This window comes from Pecten maximus, chromosome 3 (genome assembly GCF_902652985.1).
Source record: "Pecten maximus chromosome 3, xPecMax1.1, whole genome shotgun sequence".
NCBI classification, from domain to species: domain Eukaryota; kingdom Metazoa; phylum Mollusca; class Bivalvia; order Pectinida; family Pectinidae; genus Pecten; species Pecten maximus.
The window spans coordinates 49,782,677-49,803,965 of NC_047017.1; the positions used below are offsets into that span (position 1 = coordinate 49,782,677).

General features: G+C 32.2%; 1 protein-coding gene across 1 annotated transcript; it reads left to right on the forward strand.

Annotated features, from left to right (window-relative positions):
* The first annotated feature begins 3,068 nt into the window (after positions 1–3,068).
* Positions 3,069–20,588, forward strand: LOC117324450 (homeobox expressed in ES cells 1-like). The gene is made up of 3 exons (XM_033880306.1): positions 3,069–3,667; positions 4,522–4,727; positions 18,394–20,588. The coding sequence occupies exons 1-3, from the start codon at positions 3,442–3,444 to the stop codon at positions 18,817–18,819; spliced, it is 858 nt and encodes a 285-aa protein (XP_033736197.1). The 5' UTR covers positions 3,069–3,441; the 3' UTR covers positions 18,820–20,588.
* Positions 20,589–21,289: the final 701 nt, after the last annotated feature.

Here is a 21,289-nt window from a genome sequence, read left to right on the forward strand (position 1 = left end):
AAAATCGCTTTTCTCGCATTATATTCAAGGTAAGATACACTAATTGCAAGGTATTTTGCGAAAATATATCTTGGATCTAATTTACGTTTATCCTTCTAAAATGTAATTGATCGTGATTCTGTGACATGAGGTTTAAGGTGAAATCTGTCACAACAAATTATCGTATTTGTGATATCCCTTATAACAAGTGTTTTAGTTGATTTACTTCTCAACTGACCTTATTTAGTAGCAAACAAGGAAGTGACACGATAATTAAGTAAACATTGAGTCACGGTTCAACAGTGGAAAGTCAGAAAAACCCTATTGAGACCCGATCATCCATACCTTACCGTAGCCCGGGGGTAGGGCTCGAGACAAATCCTCGGACCCTTACACCGAGGTAGCACATACCTGTTTTGTGGTACATAAAATAGTAAGTTACTCTGACACACACTTATCGCGCAATCAACACACCTGTTTGTTTACCTGTAGTTGTTTACTTGTGACTGTTTACCTTTGGGTGTTTACTTGGGTTCCTCTACAGGTGATTGGCCAACAAAAAACATGTTAATCGTCATATTTAGCACGTGTCATCATAATCACTTTGGCCAATATTGACCGTAGCTTCTCAGTCAAATACAATTCCAGGAATCTGTGCCACCCTGGTAGAATAATGCCCGAGATTATCAAAATATTTATCAATCATCGGCACCTATGTTTATTGTCTTGTAAAATGCATTGTATTGTGAGGGTTTCCTGTAGGAAATACATTGTAGATTTTTGTCTTTCTTTATTTTTCTTTAATATTTAGACATAATTATGTGACCTTATTTTGTAAACTAGGGCGGAACAAGGAAAACATTTTAAATAAAATTCTTAAAATTCATTGAAAATTATATGTCTACTCTTGTAAAGCCGTGAAAAGTGTTTACTTAATATTTCTTAAATTCAACCAAAAATGACACAAATTACATCGGTGTCACTGTGTATGTGTTTAGATGGAAAATATGGCGTATATTTGAAGTTTAGATAACAAGATAAAATTGTAAGATACGTGCACAGCTTCATGTTACAAGATAGTGAACATGGATACGGGGGTCCGTAAATAGGGTAACTTCTATATATGTACATGTTTGCTGCCGTCATTCAATTTTAAGAATAAATTCATGTTTAGATTTTATTTTGATAGATATCATATAAGTAACGAAAAAATACACGGTAGGAATATTGACAAAGAAAAATACAACAATAATAATGCGTAGTCTGAAATCATTGATTTGAACGTATTTTATTGTTTAGACACAATGGGATTTGGCACAAGTTTTTAACAACAAGCCCTCCCCACAATACAAATATATATTATAATGGTTGTGATAGCGACACAGTATACTGATTACAAGGAAAGAAAAGCAAATAGGAGTGACAGCAAGAAAGACAGATCTAGAGATTTAAGAGTAAGATGAATGTTGCAAGGCGAGTAAAATAATGTATGATCAATTAATTCATTATGAATACTAAACTGATGTATGATCAATTAATTTATTATGAATACTAAAATGATGTATGATCAATTAATTTATTATGAATACTAAAATGATGTATGATCAATCTATTTATCATGAGTACTAAAATAATGTATGATCAATCTATCTATTACGAATCAATCTATTTATTAAGAATCAATCTATTTATTAAGGATACTAAAATAATTTATGATTAATCTATTTATTAAGTATACTAAAATAATGTATGATCATTCTATTTATTATGGATACTTAAATAATGCATCGTCAAAATTATTCATAATATAAAATAACAAATGGAGAAATGCTTTACCATAAATATTGAAATAATACTGAACGTGGTAAAACTATCAAGTATAAGAGATATTTACAGGCGACATGGTATACATAATCTACTCGATATTGGTGTGAATGATCAGATGATTTCTATTTAAATTAAGTAAAAATGATAACAAGAAACACAATACACCAATAAAGATAAATAAATAAATAAATAAATAAATAAGCAAATAAATAAATAAATAAATGCACATGATTAGAGATAAGAAAATAATAATAAAAAGAGAAAATCTAAGTGTATATGAGAAAATGTTCCACCATTTATACATTACTGTACCATGTTGTATACAGTGAGATTTACGTATATTGTTAAACAGAATTGTAGAGGATGTCTAGCATTATTTTATTATCCTCTTCGTCATAAAGAAAAAGCGACAAAAGCGAATATATTTTCTGTCCATTAATATCCTAACATCTAAATTAAATTTAAATCCATTTGAGGAAATTCATAGTTTAAAAGTTTACATAAAAACACGTATTCATTAAATAAGTGGAGTCAATGCCAGACAGCTCTTCCCTTGTACTGGGTCAGTCGTGATGATTAAACAAAGTACGCCTACAATTCAAAAATAAATAAAACAGAAACAGTTTAAACAGGCATGTGACAAGGTACCCGACAGATAGGAATCTCTATGATACGTAATTGATACCTAATATTTTTATCTAGATTTTGTTTCTCAAATAAATTCACCGCCAACAATAATAATGACAGTGTCAGCACATTTAAGGAGACAAAATATTGTTTAGGAAAATCTTAACGTCGACCCAAACAAAAACGCGCTTAAATATTATCTCTTAAGAAATTGTGGATATTCATGGCTTCTTAAAGATCTCCGTATCATCATGAGAAATCAAACACCACTTTCTAAATTTGATCTAATATCAATATTTTTTAAACATATAACTAAACTTTGAATAGAATCAGGTTTAAGATAGAATTCATATAAATTAGTTGTATGGTTTTAACGTATAAACGATGAGCCTACTTTGTCCACGTTAACATACTGAGACAGCTTGTCTTCCGCTAGCCCGCTTACATGATTTGTCGGATAAAATAGAAAATGCATCAATATTGGACATATACACCAAAAATATGAATAATTGAAATATGGGCGGAGTCGAGCTCTATCCCTCTGATCCGCGATTGGTTAGCTCTCACGGGTGGCTGCCTCTTTAGACGTAACACAGAGAGAATTCATTGGACCTTTCTAAAATTGCTATAGGGTATGTCTGCTGAATCGCCTATTACGGGGATCTTTAGATTACGTTCTGTGAGTATCGTCGTTAACACTATACAATTAAACTGATACATATACAAGCGAAGGGAAACCTGATCGTTCAAACCTCTCCCTCTAATCCTCTTACTCAAGTTGGTGACGTGACATTGTTGGTTTACAGACTTTCCCTGGTGGACAGGAGTTATTCCGAACTGACCGGAACAATCGGGAACATTATACGAACAACGGTTCGCCGGAGTGTACGTGACAGGGTTTCTTTGCCAGGCGGTGGACAGGTGTTCCGAGGAGAAATACTAGGACATTAAGAGGAAGAAGCGTCAGTATAAGACGTTGTAGTATTGTGAGGAGTAAGATACAGCGCCATGCAGCACTTTCCCTATCATTACACACCAGAACACCTGGCATGTCTAAGGAACTACCAAATAGGACTACTAGCCGCATCCACACAGACAAATTCCTCATTGTTCACAATCGAGAACATTTTGTCACCAAGAACTCCTCAGCCTCAGCAACCGCCCCAGCAGCCGACCCGACGTTTTGCCCCTCACACCTTCCCAAACCTCTCGCCACTCCACAGGGATTACCTCGGTAAGATTAATACTTATCTATACACAGATCACACACAAACAAGTTTTTTAGTGCTGACTAACACGTAAAAAGGATTAGCAGTTAAAATCTACTGATTTCAGACAACCGCAAATCACTATTAATTGTTTTATAGTTTCCACAAAAAATCTGTTCGCAAGAAATGTTGCAATACTGTGTGTGTCTCTTTTAGTTTAGTTCATAACTAAAAATGGGTTTTAATTTGCAATCGCATGGTTATCTAAAATGTTTAGAAAAGCAATGATTTATCATTTTTCAAAGTTTCTTTAATTTTGGTGATTATATTTATTGGTTGGTATTGTCCATTTTGTGGTATCTGTATTTAATGTGTTATAAGTTGTACTCTCGCAGAGTAAATTTGATTAATTCTTAGTTAATTAAGTTAGTTTATTTAAGTTAGTTTATTTTAAATGATTGAATGGGATTATATGTATACTCAGCCGAACTTGAACTGTAAATTTTTGCGTTTATTTCAGCGGTTAAACATAATTGCTACATATAAATTGTGTTGATTTGAATAATTAACAAGACCTTTACTGTTACTATCTGGTTACTTATTTTGTCTATTTGATAAAATAAGTCCAACCTGTGTATATTGTGTTTATGGTTGCTATCTTGTTTTTTTGTAATGGTGCCATATCTTCATAGTGTAATAGTTTTAACACTATCTTGTGCTGTGTAATAGTTGTAACACTATCTTGAGCTGTGTTATAGTTTTAACACTATCCTGCATGTGCTGTTTTTTTAATGATGGGGCTATCTGTTATGTGTTTTATGGTGCTAAATGATGGTGATTTTTGATGGTGCTATCTTGAACTCTGTGCATTATTTTGCAGTGCGATATCACTACCCTTTCCATGGTATCTTTAATTCACTGGATATCGAGAAATTGGGACAAAAAAGGAAGAGAAGGCATCGGACAATCTTTACTGAAGAACAACTGGAGATGCTGGAAGGAACTTTTCAGAAAACCCACTACCCAGACGTTCTTCTCCGCGAGGAGCTGGCCATGAAGGTGGATCTTAAGGAGGAGAGAGTCGAGGTGAGCCCCAGGGTTTGGTTTATTGAGGGAGTGGGTCATGACTAAAAAACATCTAGAACTCTTTTGGGCGCTGGTCTATCGGGAAGAATTGAATATTCTCGAGTTTACGGTTTGAAATTCATCCTACAATGTTTAACTAATAATTCGATAATTTTAAATCTGCAATTGGCTAATTTGGAAGTTTATATGATTGTGACGAAGATGTAGAAGTTTTTTTTTATAAAACGTTATAGTAGTTGTACTTATTCAGGTTATAATCTATGGTTAACTAGATCACAGCTTTATATCGCCAATATGTAAACTCTCCGTTGTGAACGTGAGACGCAATTTGACTATAAATTGGTGTTTCAATATCCTATTTCACCGACAATTTGAACACACAAATATAAAATTATTGATTATGTTTTATCAAATCAGAATAAAACTCGAAAAATCAGGCTGAATAAAATACATGTATATATTAAATGTGTAACCTAAACTGAAACCGCAAACATGCTACTTTCATTTTACTTGAAGTTTAATGAATTCCGTTTTATTATGAATTTAAAAAATTTAATGATCACATTTATAAATGAGTTTCTCATACAAACAGTCATAGGAATTCCTCCATAGATTATTTCTATATTCATGCCTGATGCTACACCTTCCTTACAACCGTTGTTAATTCTTCATTTGTGGTTTCGGCGGAACATTACCGGAACCATTTATAAATAAATCACATCTACTTTTACATTAGATTGAAATATCCGCTATAGCCTCAAACTTTAATGATACTCAATGTCAAATAGAACATTTAAAATATTTTCTTTATACCCGCATGAGTTGTAGAAGACTTTGTTCAACTAATGTAACTGTTTAATTCGTCTCATCATTTTATACCAAGGCTTAATATACGTTAAATTACGAGCATGCTGAAACGTTCCAAAATCATAAATAAAAGATATTTCAATGTTAATGAATGTAAATTCGTTCTACAGATGTGTAAATAAGCTGATAAATTGTCATTTTGTGTCTGAAATGTGTGGGATTTTTTTCAAAATCCAATTTATAGTTGTATTTTTTATCTGAAGAAAATGTCATTTAATACATGAAATATGTAGTTATTTATTAAAAAAACGTCGTTTGATATATTTATATAAATGTATTAAATTCAGCTATAAATGAAGCCAAGCGTTATTAGCCGTTTTACAATGCCACTTCCCTCCACCGACAGACTAGCTGTCATACAGGACAGTAGCTTCATCTCAAAACTTTTCATCAAATATGATTTTATGAACTTATCAAAAATAAATCTAAACCGTGCAAATATTTCGCGCTAGCATAAGGGATTTGTGGTGGGCTATTAGCGACGGTGACTGTACCCTGTAGTCAAGATGATGGCCATTTGTGTATCTCCATATACGTGTAGAATTACTGATACTATCTTAACACATTTCCACTATATATTTTCATATTTACCGTGTAGAAAAGAGATTCTATAAAGCATTAAAAGACTACTAAACACTGTGAAGATTCTAGCGATAAAGAAGATTGCAAGGATTTAAAACTCACGCAAGGATGATTTTAGTTTCAACAGTAAAATTTTAAAAGCCTTTAAATTTTAAAATTATGATTTGTTTAGCGATCAAACAGTTGGTATGTACACCAAATAGCTTTGAAGTTTGATGCTCCCTGCCACACAATGAGTTAGTGAGGTAGGGATAGGACCCAGTTTACACGTCCGATACGGGTACTGGTGATTACAACTACCAACGTAATGATATATGTAGCATATCTGATCTGCTCTATCTGATCGGCCTATTACGTACAGTTCATAGAAATCATCTATTACGTACCTGATAAGTTCATCCAGGTAAACTTTTTACCTTTTAAAATGTATTAATATAAACCATATCAATATTATTAGAAAATAATATTTAGAAAACATATTTCATTGATTAATATAACAGTGTATTTGCCTTCGTTTTGTATGACTTTTAAGAGTCGTATAATCCTTAAAGAGTTAAAATCATAAACTTCTAGTGTGTGCTATAATAATCCTTGTAATGTGGCGATTAGTGGCGAAACATTAACGATGACACCTTTTTCTTTTATATTTGTGGTTTTCATCGTGATGTTAACTTATAGTTTGTGTCTAAAAATATGTTGCAACCGGATTGAAAAAGAAAGGGCAAAAATTAATTTTTCGGAATTTCAGAAAATGTTTAATAATGATATTTTTAATTAGAGGTAATCCATTTTGAAATGTTCCTTATGTTTACATTTCAAATGTAAGATTCAAACTCTTAAAATTTTCGGTTTCTTATTTTTTGTTATATTTCTGCTGGATATATAAATATATACTAAAAAAGTTTGCTTTGGATTTTCACATAAAGAATCAAAGAAAAAGCGAAAAGAAAGTTGATAATATATATATAATATATAATAATTGTATAGTTTTTTTTATTTACAACAGTTTGGATATTTCACTTCGGTTAACATTTTCGACAATGTCTAATTTTTTAAATATATGAAAAGCGATAAATTTTAACTAAACGTATTTGTTGTATCAACGTTTCATTCAAAGTTGTCAATGTGTAAATTAAGTATTACAGTATAACAATCTAACAATCTAGTACAACCCATCAAATATTTCAACATCGCAATACGATCCAAACGATAGCAACTTTGCCCCATCAATGCCATGTCCATATTGTTAACTTCATCAATATAATGACATCACAACGTTGGACATCATTGAACATGTATAGACGATTGAGGTTTTTGATATATATTAAATAAGCATACATGATATATAGTTCTGTTTGAGCTCGGTGCCTCTGTCCAGTTGGTATTCAGGAAACTGAGAGTAGCCCAGTTCATGAATAATCAACTAAACCTACAACTGCCGGTACAACAAAGGCCTCAATAACAACATTGTATTGCAAGCTATCTCGAAAACAAAATGATACCACAACATATCTCGATAACAACTTTGCATTACAACATTTCTTTGACAACAACATTGTACTCCAACATGTCTCCAAAACAACACATTACATATCTCCATAATAACATTGTATTACATGTCATTGATAATAACATTGTATTACATGTCATTGATAACAACATTGTATTACATACCTCCATAACAAAATTGTATTACATGTCATTGATAACGATATAGTTTAACAACATGACTCCATAACAACAAAGTATTACAACATTTCTGATATGTTTATACACTTACCTATCTATCATAACAGTAAATCGATATACCAGTCTATCATAACAGCATGTCAGTCAGTCAATCTATATAACAATTATACAAATACAAAAATACCAAAAGATATCAATTGGTTGTATTTATATACAACGATGGTGGACAATAGCGACACTACATATATCGCTATATCTATATACTCCCGGAATTCCAATTATCATACATATTAATTAGATGTATGGATGGTACCAGACCTACATTAACGTACGTCTTTATATATGTAATATACCAATATATCTTACCCAAAGGACGAAAGGAAATTTGTGGACCAAATTCTACACCAAATATGTCTATATATACAGATAAGTATACCAATTTTCCTGATATATTCATCAAAATGCTTGGTATTCCTTAAGTCATATTAATGTATAACATTTAAAAATGAAATGTTTTAAATGTAGATCTGATATACAATACGTATTATAAAGGAGGAAAGTTAAGTAACTGACCCTATATTAAAATGTTTTTATACCTTCTAGTATTGCTATTCATATACATGTTTTAAAAGAAATTTGTGGTCTCAAATCTACATTAAAATGTACATATATCTATATAAATATGATATTGAAATATTTCTATATACGAACTAGCATTAACATATAAGGTATATGTAATATATATAAAGTAAAATGTGGTGATGTAATTCTAATACATTGTATAAAAATCAGAATGTGTACTTATATAATTTAATATAGAAATCAGAATGTGTACTTATAAAATTTGATATAAAACTAATAACCCTATAAGACATCTAGCATGAAAGAAATTCTGGTTTAACCCAACATTTTTTCTTTTTTGAAGAATAAAACTATTTTTTTTCATTTTTGAAGAATTTTACATCATATACATAAACGATATAAATAATATTTTCACACTCACTCGCTCTCAGATCATTTCAAACATTTAACTGTTTTGATCATCATCATCATCATCATCATCATCATCATCATCATCATCATCATCATCAACATCATCATCATCATCACACAAGGAATCATTAACAAGCATAATCATTAACCAAGCCATAATACAAATAATCATGATAATTACACCATTTTCATCCACACTTTCACGGACACAAACTTCAGGTGAAATTCATTCATCTTCTGCCGACATTTAACCTGCCTGTGCATAACCTGGAATTAACAACATGATAAAAATAACAATTTATAGTCTAGACTCAATATATATCAATATATATCACATGTTAATCAAGGATACACCAGTTTCTAAATCAGTGGCTGACAGTTAACACAGCAACCACAATCAATATACATGTAAGAAAGGGAGGTATGTATTATCCCACCGTTACATAGTGTAAAAACAACTTATTTCTTATACTCTCTATATATTTTGTTTGATGTTATAGTTAAAAAAATTAAAAAATACATTAAAGTTGATATTTTATAGGAAAATAATATATGGAATAGAAATAGAGTTTTCGGAATGATAAACAATTATTCTTGGAATGTCAATTTTCAATTGTTAAACTTTAAACAGATTCTGATATACTTTCCACATACACTATCCTTTTGTCGGTAGGAGTAGATACTTATGAGTATTTGTGTTTATCTATTTATATCTATAATATACTGGTCACTTTTACTACAGATCTCAGCTACATCATAACAGTAATTATGTGACCAGTGTACTTATAAGAGTACAATAAGAGTTTAAAAGTTATTTATATAAGCAGGTTTCTGTATGTCACTCTAATTCAAGTAAATCGAATGCTTGCGAACATCAATATTTATTTTTTCCACCTGAATTTCAAGTAATATATATCAAAGGAATGTTATGGAATATTACATGATTCCACGACCTGTCAATGTGATATTATCGATTATATGAGTTTAAATGCTCACTTATACATGTTGACATACTATTTTGTAGACTTATGACGGAAAACACAATTGTAATTAATTTCTATATAGGTACTGTGTAGTCAGTGTAACTCGATAACAGGAGTACAGTCATACATCTAGTTCACTATGTTTCAAGAAACAGGAAATATGCTTTTCCGCAATATAAATATAAATTGTGTTTTATATCATTTGCATACCGAACTCGAACTCTATCAAAAATAGAAATGAAGAGTGTGGTAATTAATGCATGATATACATAATTAATATAAATGTCTTATAACAATTTAATATCAAGACGAATATATAGACTTGTTTTCTTGAGAAAAAAAACCTTTGTCTGACTTCCCTGTGGTTTGAATAATTAATAATTGATAAAGTTTCTGTTAACATAAGCAGATTTTGTGTGATAAATATATGGTTGTATTCGAAAAATGTACATAACTACAAGATACATGTAACATGTTTTGACAAATGTATAATCCAGATTGTGAAATGATAATTTTATCAGAGTTAACGACTGATGTTTGATTTGTGCTAGATGTGTTTTAGGCTGCTGTTGCTATGCTTCCTTATGAGTACGTGGGCCATATCCCTATATCATTGCTATTCTGTTCAACCATTCCCACTTAATAACAGTTATATCTATATTTTGCAAATTAAACCATAACTAATTGATAGGTCCCATACCTCTCCTATGTCGACACCGTAAGCTGTTATATCGTTTCTTTAAAGTGATGATTTCACTTTGAGGATGAAGTTATATCTCCCGGAGATAACTGTATATCACAATTAATGATAATCGATTTGTCTCTTGTTCCCTTTAACAATTATTGTACTAATCAACACTAGTGAGTTTGCTTAATTTCGTTGGGTTAGTTAAGCATGTCAAATGATGGCACATGGTTACCATGTCACAAATAAATTGTGACATTGCACTTAAGCTTTGATGTCATTTTTTTTTTGTTTCTTCGGGGTATGAAACAAATTTTGTTTGCAAACTGTATGAATCCACGTAGCGGATTCTTACAGAAGTTTGCTAACAAAATTTGTTTCATACCCCGATGAAACTAAAAAATAATTGACATCAACGATTATAATTAATTTTTGAAAATGATTTTCTGATTTAAAACAGGTTTTATGTACAATACGCAACGTCAATTGTCGTATTGTGACGTCACATTTTTCGCGCCATTCTAGGAATTTCTAATTTTTCGACCAATCACATTTGAGTATTTACCATGAAAACAAAGAAAAATTAATTTTAGTTATATGAATGTAGTATTTTGTGAAGTTAGTTCAATGATTGGGGAAAATATTTATGAGATGAAAATTGCAATTAAAACTACTAAAGTTCCTATCTAACATAGAAATTCGTCCATTTTTGTATAGGCACTATTCGAAAGTTTCTTTTGTTTCGAAGGAAAATGAACAATTGCTATGATATTTTTTTCGCTTAACAGTTTAATGTATCATACTATGAAATCAAACTAATTTTAATTGACATATATAACATCCAAACTTATTCAATTCTACATGAATGTATGTAAAAATGTTTTATCGATGTCATGAAAATGAATCATGATACAAGGATATATATATAGAAATATGTTTCATGACACGAAAACAAATAATTAAACAGGCGGTGACATAAATAGCTATATAGATGATTTATGAGGGTTACTAGCAGTAAACAAATACTGATAATCATAATAAACAATGTAATGTCTTAAACTAATTATGTCAACATTTTCACTGTAGCAATATATCGATGCTTTCAATAAGAAAACTCTCGAGAGGATATTCTGTCATTCGCGTTGGTTGATATCCTTTGGCGACACATGTTGCACGCTAGGTTTGAAGATATCGATTTTCGTGAGAATTACAACACTTAAAATCATATGACATATAGATCATAAATAAGTAATGGTAATCTCATATAATAAAAACTCTCAAACCCCATCAAACCGCACATTCATTATGCTAATCACGTTCTACGTCTGATCATATATTCATAATGACCGTATTAGCTAATACATAAAACGGATGGGGCCTATGGGGTGTAGTAAGGTGCGGACAAGCAGGTTGTCGGTGCTCGTGTATTACAGGTGTATAATTCATATACGGTGTTCAATCTTACAATAGTTAGGCACCCGTATATATTTTCATCAGGAGGAATTGAATAACACGACGGAACTGATATCAAATGTCTATATGTATTGGTAGAGTTTAACGTAGAATGAAATATATCTTCTATTTTCTATTATCATTTTAAATTGTTTTCTATTATCTTTTTCAATTGTTTTCTATTATCTTTTTCAATTGTTTTCTATTATAAGTTTGGTATGATTGAGTAAATATTGAAGGGATGTAACTCATTGGTGTTCGATGGTGGTAATTTGTCTGAAATAAGTAAATATTGAAGAGATATAACTCATATTGTTGGTGTACACTAGTTTTAATTTGTCTGAAATAAGTAAATATTGAAGAGATATAACTCATATTGTTGGTGTACGATAGTTTTAATTTGTCTGAAATAAGTAAATATTGAAGAGATATAACTCATATTGTTGGTGTACACTAGTTTTAATTTGTCTGAAATAAGTAAATATTGAAGAGATATAACTTATATTGTTGGTGTACGATAGTTTTAATTTGTCTGAATTAAGTTCAATATTGAAGAGATATAACTCATATTGTTGGTGTACACTAGTTTTAATTTGTCTGAAATAAGTAAATATTGAAGAGATATAACTCATATTGTTGGTGTACGATAGTTTTAATTTGTCTGAATTAAGTTCAATATTGAAGAGATATAACTCATATTGTTGGTATACGATAGTTTTAATTTGTCTGAATTAAGTTCAATATTGAAGAGATATAACTCATATTGTTGGTGTACGATAGTTTTAATTTGTCTGAAATAAGAAAATAAGACAGAATAATCAACTCACATGAAAACAATGATCAATCTGAAGTATTCCATTTACGTAATAATCTGCATGAATTCCCAAAACAACATGAATAAAAAAGAAAGGTATAAAACAGAAAAATATATGTTGCTAATAACTTAAAGTGAGAATTTATAAGCTACATATGTAGTAAGTATAAATTTGTCGTCCAAAGTAAAATAGAGAAAAAAGTCCTACAAATAGTCAACACTCGACAGAGGACACCGACGATTTCAGCCTTATTATTTAGTCTCAGGTTACACACAAATTAACTTAAAGTTATACACATATTAAAACAATATAATGAAAATAATAAAAATAATAATAGAATAAATAAAAAATAACCAATACAATTAATAAGGAGATACCACCAAAACAATAGAGAATACATTGTATAATATGGAGCTTTATCAACTGTGAAATAGAAGCAAATGCTTCATTAAGATGCTGTAAGTGGACTGAAGGACACAGACACATTGACCTGTGAACCATGCACTGGTTGAATCTAACTAAATACAAAATGTTCATTGTCGGGAGAATTATAGGAGACGCAAATTAAGCAATTCACATGTTTTAATGGGACACCTGATGGGCGATATACCAAATCTACCATAAATCTTGCAGGTTTGAAAAACGTACAAATAGTAACCCCTACTAAATGATAGAATGTAACATGAATCTCGGTTTGGTCGTGGAAATATCAAAGCTGTTGTGTAAGACTAGGTCGTCTTATCTGGTTAATCACACACGGAGATACACAGACCTCTCCATTACACTTATTTACTAACGGATTCATTTGGCCACGAAAGACAACGCCTTGTTTCTTCTTAATTTTATTTCAAATGAAGTTTGCTTTTTTTGGTATTAATTGAAAAAAAATGCAATTACTCTATCAAACTCAATTTACTCTATTAAAACCATCCGTTTTTTAAAAAGATAATAACCTTATATCCAGAAACTGTTAATTGTTTCATACTTTATCAAACTTGGTATACGGAAACCATCATATAACGTCTTAATTATGCATTAATCAAACTCAGAGATAATTAAGTATTTCTCCCTACACGTTTAGATACGTTTAAAGCGAGTTAGGATGTAGCTTACTGTCCTTCTTGTTTTCCTCTCTTTTGTCCCAAACGTCATTGTAAAGTCAAACAAGGACAACACAACTTAGATACAGTCTAATGAATAATCCCGTATATACTGTATTTAACGATGAAATTATGGTCTTCGCACTTCCTTTAAACCGTATTTCAGTTTAAATTGTGGAAAAAAAATTCTCTCTCATTCTTTTCAAGTCTTTGTAGGTCTTCTCGTCGGGTTTTTCGTTAAATATGTTAGATTTACGCCTTCTCCTCTGAAATAAACTACGTAATATAATGATATATATATTTCCATAAGATAAAAATGAAGGTAAGGATCGGTTCATCACACTTTCATCAATAGGATATGTTGATACTTAAAACATTTAAGTCAAACGCTCACAGGCTTACTGCGTCATATCCCAAAGCTATCATGAACAGAAATGCTTGAATTTCTCGTCCAAAATATAGATATGTAATGTTTATGTGTCTGTTTTAACATTGCAATGAATAATGAAATGAACAAAAGGATAATTGTAAATTGATTTGCGTCAACAATGAGTGTGGCCGCTGTTGTAAAACGAAAGAGCATTAATAAATCAGTGATTTAAAAGGCTTTTTATAAACTTAACAACTCAAAACTTGCGACCTCCGAGCAACTCATTGAATATGTCTAATTATGATACTATTTCTTTAATTATTTCATTGTATTTACATTATATGTTGTTTTGTTATATGGTTTTGTTAACGATGTTAGAGTATCTATAACATAGCATAACAAAAGGTCCTGAAGTTGCTTCATTATTTGCAAATAATTTTGAAAATGAACAAAAACTCTGGATATATAACACTGACACTTTTCTAGCATTCTGACTTCTTGCAGACTTTGAAGCTTTAATGATATTGATTGATTACTATTTCGGTACATTTGATTTATGAAAAAAAACATACGCAAATATTAATATCTACCATAGTTAACGATGTTCTTATAATTCAGAAGAAAAATTGTGTAAATAAATACAGAAATAATTTGCTATATAGAAAACACACACGGAATAAATACATTCAAATAATATTTAATCTCAATTACCCATACCCAGATATGATGAAATGTCAAACAGGATTATTGTTTCGTCTTGGAAATAAACAATTAGTTTAACATAACCAGACAATCATTAACCATCGCTAGACATACTAATTGTCTGTCAGCGATGACAAGCTAACTGGAAACATATCCTTGTATACACGTACGATAATGCTACAATCAATACATATTGCGATGCCACAGACAATGCATCTTTCCTCCCTCCAGCATCTGAATCTATTGATAACCCGCCACTCCTGCCCGAAGAGGTATGGCGCGAACCGATTAGCATCGAAAAGATTCCTCTTGCTACCTTAGTTGGATTTCAGTCCGAGTCTTCTATAAGATTATCGAAGTGATAAAAACTATGGAAGGGATTTCCCACAAATATCACCAAACAACTAACTGGTTTAAAGAGTATTTCCGATAGAACTAATCTATTTATATGATTAACTTCTATCATTTGTGCGTGCATTGCTTTCTGAAATAATGCAATACCGATGTTTAAAGAATTATAGGCAAATATTGTCGTCTTCAATTTTGTAATATCAAAAAAGATTTCGATGTTTTTAGAGATAAGCTTCTTACTGCTAAATGACTTATTGTATCCTAACATGGAGCGGAGAAAACTGACTGATACATGTATCATATTTCGGTCACATATTGGTTTAGGGAATCTGATGATCAATACCACAGATGTTCTGTGTTGAAACATGTTTTTATGTAAAAGGATCATCACTTTGATTCCGAAACTAATTCAATAGAGTAATGACCTTCCATTTATACAGATATTCTCTCTCTATCGAACAATGATTTATTGATTCAACGATATACCAATAATATAAATTCTATTATTTTAAATTATGTCAATAAAACGTAAAGTATTTTAACTATTTCCTTATGCTAGGAAGTATTTGTAAGCTGTAATGTATTATCGACTCTTATGAATCTAATCCTGGGATATTATTAATGATGTAGCTCAAAGTAGTTTTCTATTTTTGAAAACAGTGAACTACTATCAATCCAAAGGTAGTTCTGTTTGTAACCAACCTACCAAAAATATTATCATTTTCATCTTTTACAATTTTCTTATTGATTGAATTGATATCATATGATTTTGCCACTAACCAGAAAAGGTCTTATCTTTAGACTGATGATTCAAATGAAGACCATCGAATGCCCAGACATTTTTATTTGATAGGATTTGATTAGCGCCAATGTAGTTGATTGGATATAAATTAGTACACGTAATAGAAAATACGAAGTCTTTGAAATAAACGTTGATATTATTTCAATTTCATTAAAACACTTGTGAGATGTATTGTGGACATTTGAGATAAGCCAGAGCTAATGCCGAGTGTGTCAAACCGTTACTAGATTGTCTATCTGCGCAAAACATCTAAGCGATACAGATCGGAATCTCATGGACATCTCGTTGAATCTCGTTCAGATTTTTTTTATTTGCGGGAACTGTCGTCTGCGTGTGATCGTTAGCTGTGACGAATGTTGAAGTTACGGCTGCCCAGGCCAGCCTTACCCCTGTGTGTTCTGTTCGCCTCATATCTCAGATAGCGGGGAAACTCGACACCACTTCTCGTTATATCTGCACCTAGGAATATATTAATTTCAATGGAAGGTCTTTCTAAGGCTATCTATTTAAGAATCAGCCAATGTGTGAAATATTCTTTGCATATTGACTTTGAAATACCGTGGGAGTCAATATATACCATGCATTGACGAAGTCTCTTGATGTTTAAGAAATACCGATGCGTCCAGCTGTATCTTTAATAGAATGTTAAAGATCTATGTCTAATAACATATGGAATATATTACCATGGAAACAGTAATACCTTGTGAATGAAGCTTGTACAGTTTCATACCGGGGATTACATTTTGGTGTTTATTTCAGAACAATCTTCCGTAAACACAAGTATTGTAATTGTGATACTAATAGTATGTGCATATTATGCTGATTACTAATTTTTAACAAACTCTAAATAGGATGATTGATAAAATGTTAAAAGCAAAGGGCAAAAGTGGTCAGAAATACGAAACAAGTGTTAAAGATGTGAGCATCAGAGACCATCAAGTTGACGCCACGTTGTAGACAGGGTACCCACCCAATACAATGACAGTATTGATAGTAAAACACATGTACAATGCTATGATGTTCATCCTTCACTGTCATGCACATCTTTAATTTACGCCGGAAGTGCAATTCGGAACTGAAGCAATCTCCTAACAAGTAGTAACAGTGTTTTTTCTTGATGAAAGAACGTCAACCTTTGATGTACGGTGTCTTAATGTCGCTGTTTCCTGTTAACGTTATGTGGTTAAATAAGGAGCAATTGTTGTTAGCGCGTCAATGCTGTTTTTAAGGCACCAGCTGTCCTCCTAAAATGGTCAATACGCGATGTACACATTCTATCCACCAAGGAAATGCGAATAGTTTTTCAAATGTCATTTTAATTTTCAATATTGCATTGTCCCATTAGATACTGCAACTTACAGGTGAAAAATTAGAATCAATTTGCTATTTATGCGGCATCTGACTACTTCCCACGTGCGTCTAACTATAGAAAAGACTAGTCAGTTTATGTGGGTATCCATTGAAATTATATATGTACTAACCAGACATGTACCCAGTAATGGCATCCAGGTTCTCATTGTTTGTTTATCAATGACGCACGGTAGAGAATACCATCAAACCCACAATGTATGACGAATTTGTATCAAGTTAAGTGAGGATTAGTTATTTGAAAAGGTTGATAGTTTCATAGATATAGATGGCCAGGACCCAACGTCACCAATTACCATAATATCGGTAAACACACTGTATTCATCCCGCTGAAATATGGCTAATCTTTTATCATACTGACAGTTCAAATAAAACTTGATCGGATTTCATAATGTATAGAATGGATATTAGGGATCTATCTGGATTTGGCTGCTTTTTACTAAACAGTATCTTTGATGGGCTGTATACATTACCACTGAATTTAGATAAGATTGCACACAATATATTGGATTCCACCATCCAATCACTCCTAATTTCGAGCGATGATCAGACATGTGTTGAGGAGTTGCTATAGCAAACACTACGTGTCTAGGGGCGTCCATTATTCCATGCTTCTAATGTTATAGACACAGTCACGCATAACACGTAAATCCATGAAATATTAATGGATACATTTCCGTTGTTAGTGACTAAACTGTGGATAAAAGAGATTTGGGAATCGTAACCGAAATATCTCAAAGCATAAAATCTCCCTAATTCGTAATCATTCCCTTGAGATGGATGTTATCTATGACAGATATGAAATTTAATATGCTGTTAGTATGCTTTCATTATTTATTACCTTAATAATTTCTAGAAATTTTGGAATTACGCATGCTAATGTTTTTCATGTTTTTTTATTGCAAAGGTTTGGTTCAAGAATCGAAGGGCAAAATGGCGGAAAGTAAAACGTGAAGATGAGGCCACAAAGCAAGGTCATTCTGGCTCGAAAGCAAAATCCACCATTACGTCAGAGGCTCAAAAGACTAGGATATCGGAAAACGAAAGTGCTGATGATAACGACGATGAGTTGGGAGAAGATATGACGATTTGTGTAGATGACGATTTTAGTACGTCGAGTCCTCTTCAGAGAGAAGAAAATGAAAGTGTTTCTAGTGATGATTCGCATTGCGATGATGATGACAGCAGTCACGTTGACGACAGAAAAGACAATGGTGCCAAAATAGAGAATGCAAACACCAGTAACAGTACTACATCTATTGTGCAAAACGACAATGTTTCATTAGAATCACATGGTAGTGTAAAAGAGGACGATCAAAATTCATCAAGGTGATGTGGATACAGAGACATAACAGCCATAATTACTATTTAAATATTTCATTATAACGTTATGTGTATGTACCGTAGACGTTCGTACATTACCACATAGCTCCCCATTAGTAGGACGAAATACGTTGTGTAACAGGGTAATTCGCCGACAATTGGACATTAGCGGAATTAAGACAGCGCATTAGTAGTGTTACTGCCAGGATTATGTCGAGCCTCGTTTTTAATGTTTGTGTCGTTAAGTACAATACGATGGCTAGTGGCAGATTCATCAATGTTTAATGATGTGTTCTTTGGTATTTCGGTACAGGTACCCGAATGTAAAAAGATGCAGTGGTCTACGTAGTCGTACGACGTCCATATTTTGTCCAGGCAAACGTCATCTGTTTGTGTAAAGACTATACACATGAAGCAATATATGAACAAAGCTAAACAGTAATGGTCCACTGTACGAGACAGTAATGTTCCACTGTACGAGACAGTAATGTTCCACTGTATAATACAGTAATGTTCCACTGTACGAGACAGTAATGGTCCACTGTACGAGACAGTAATGTTCCACTGTACGAGACAGTAATGTTCTAGTGTACGAGACAGTTATGTTCCACTGTACGAGACAGTAATGTTCCACTGTACGAGACAGTAATGTTCTAGTGTACGAGACAGTAATGGTCCACTGTACGAGACAGTAATGTTCCACTGTACAAGACAGTAATGTTCTAGTGTACGAGACAGTTATGTTCCACTGTACGAGACAGTAATGTTCCACTGTACGAGACAGTAATGTTCTAGTGTACGAGACAGTAATGTTCCATTGTACGAGACAGTAATGTTCCACTGTACGAGACAGTAATGTTCCACTGCACGAGACAGTAATGTTCCATTGTGAGAAAGAAATGTTTCATTGTACGAGACAGTAATGTTCCACTGTACGAGACAGTAATGTTCCACTGTACGAGACAGTAATGTTCCACTGTACTAGACAGTAATGTTCCACTGTACGAGACAGTGATGTTCCACTGTGCGAGACAGTAATGTTCCACTGTACGAGACAGTAATGTTCCACTGTACGAGACAGTAATGTTCCACTGTACGAGACAGTAATGTTCCACTGTACGAGACAGTAATGTTCCACTGTACGAGACAGTAATGTTCCACTGTACGAGACAGTACTGTTCCACTGTACGAGACAGTAATGTTCCAGTGTACGAGACAGTAATGTTCCAGTGTACGAGACAGTAATGTTCCAGTGTACGAGACAGTAATGTTCCAGTGTACGAGACAGTAATGTTCCACTGTACGAGACAGTAATGTTCCACTGTACGAGACAGTAATGTTCCATTGTACGAGACAGTAATGTTCCACTGTACGAGACAGTAATGTTCCATTGTACGAGACAGTAATGTTCCACTGTACGAAACAGTAATGTTCCATTGTACGAGACAGTTATGTTCCACTGTACAATACAGTAATGTTCCACTGTACGAGACAGTAATGTTCCATTGTACGAGACAGTAATGTTCCACTGTACGAGACAGTAATGTTCCACTGTACGAGACAGTACTGTTCCACTGTACGAGACAGTAATGTTCCACTGTACGAGACAGTAATGTTCCACTGTACGAGACAGTAATGTTCCATTTTACGATAGTCCTGTGTTGTTGACTTTGATGTATATGTTGTTGTATTTGAGATAAATGCCATAGATGTGCCGTTTTAAAAATCTCAATGTTTGTCTTATTGTCATAAATACAATAAAATAGTGATAAGAAAAGATTTCATGTTTATTTTTTAGATTTAAAGCATGTCGTGTTTCTGCCAAAGTTTGAACAGAAAGGTATACATGAATCGATACGCTCAATGTCAGTACAGAAGCTGTTTCTGTTATTATATTACTATTATAGTATAAATGGTGGAATCGATACGCTCTATGGTGATGATATTTTATATTAAGTTAATCAATAAATTTATCTACGTCATACCTGTTACATATCCACTGACTCAAAAACTAAAAATACTTAAAAACAGTTGCATTGAAAAGTGTTAAATATAGTATGGATATGAAAATTATTATAACTGAAAATGCCAACTAATGGAACAGCTTTCTTTAAAAAGTTCAAATGCAAGCAACATGACGTGCTATAAACTCGTTCAAACATTGTAATTCAATACACAAAGACACTGGAACCTATATTCAATCAGGTTTGGGAAACAGATTTGGAAACATTTCTTTACGATTTGTTATATTGTGAAAATGTTATGTTATGCAATCAGTTTAACATTAATCAACAACACTAGTTTATTGCAAAAATATAGTTAATGTAATCATTTAGTCGACTGCGTTTACTATATTGTTAACTATATTGTTAACTATATCGTTTACTATATACAATATCGTTTACAATATAGTATATCGTTTACTAAATACAATATCTTTTACTATATAGTTTACTATATACTATATCGTTTACTATATC

Bases quoted from the DNA above. Each gene is read 5' to 3' on its own strand.
- LOC117324450 (XM_033880306.1), top strand. From the start codon at position 3,442: ATGCAGCACTTTCCCTATCATTACACACCAGAACACCTGGCATGTCTA. The intron at 3,668-4,521 runs GTAAGATTAATA...ATTATTTTGCAG, and splicing joins ACTCCACAGGGATTACCTCG to TGCGATATCACTACCCTTTC. The intron at 4,728-18,393 runs GTGAGCCCCAGG...TTTATTGCAAAG, and splicing joins TTAAGGAGGAGAGAGTCGAG to GTTTGGTTCAAGAATCGAAG.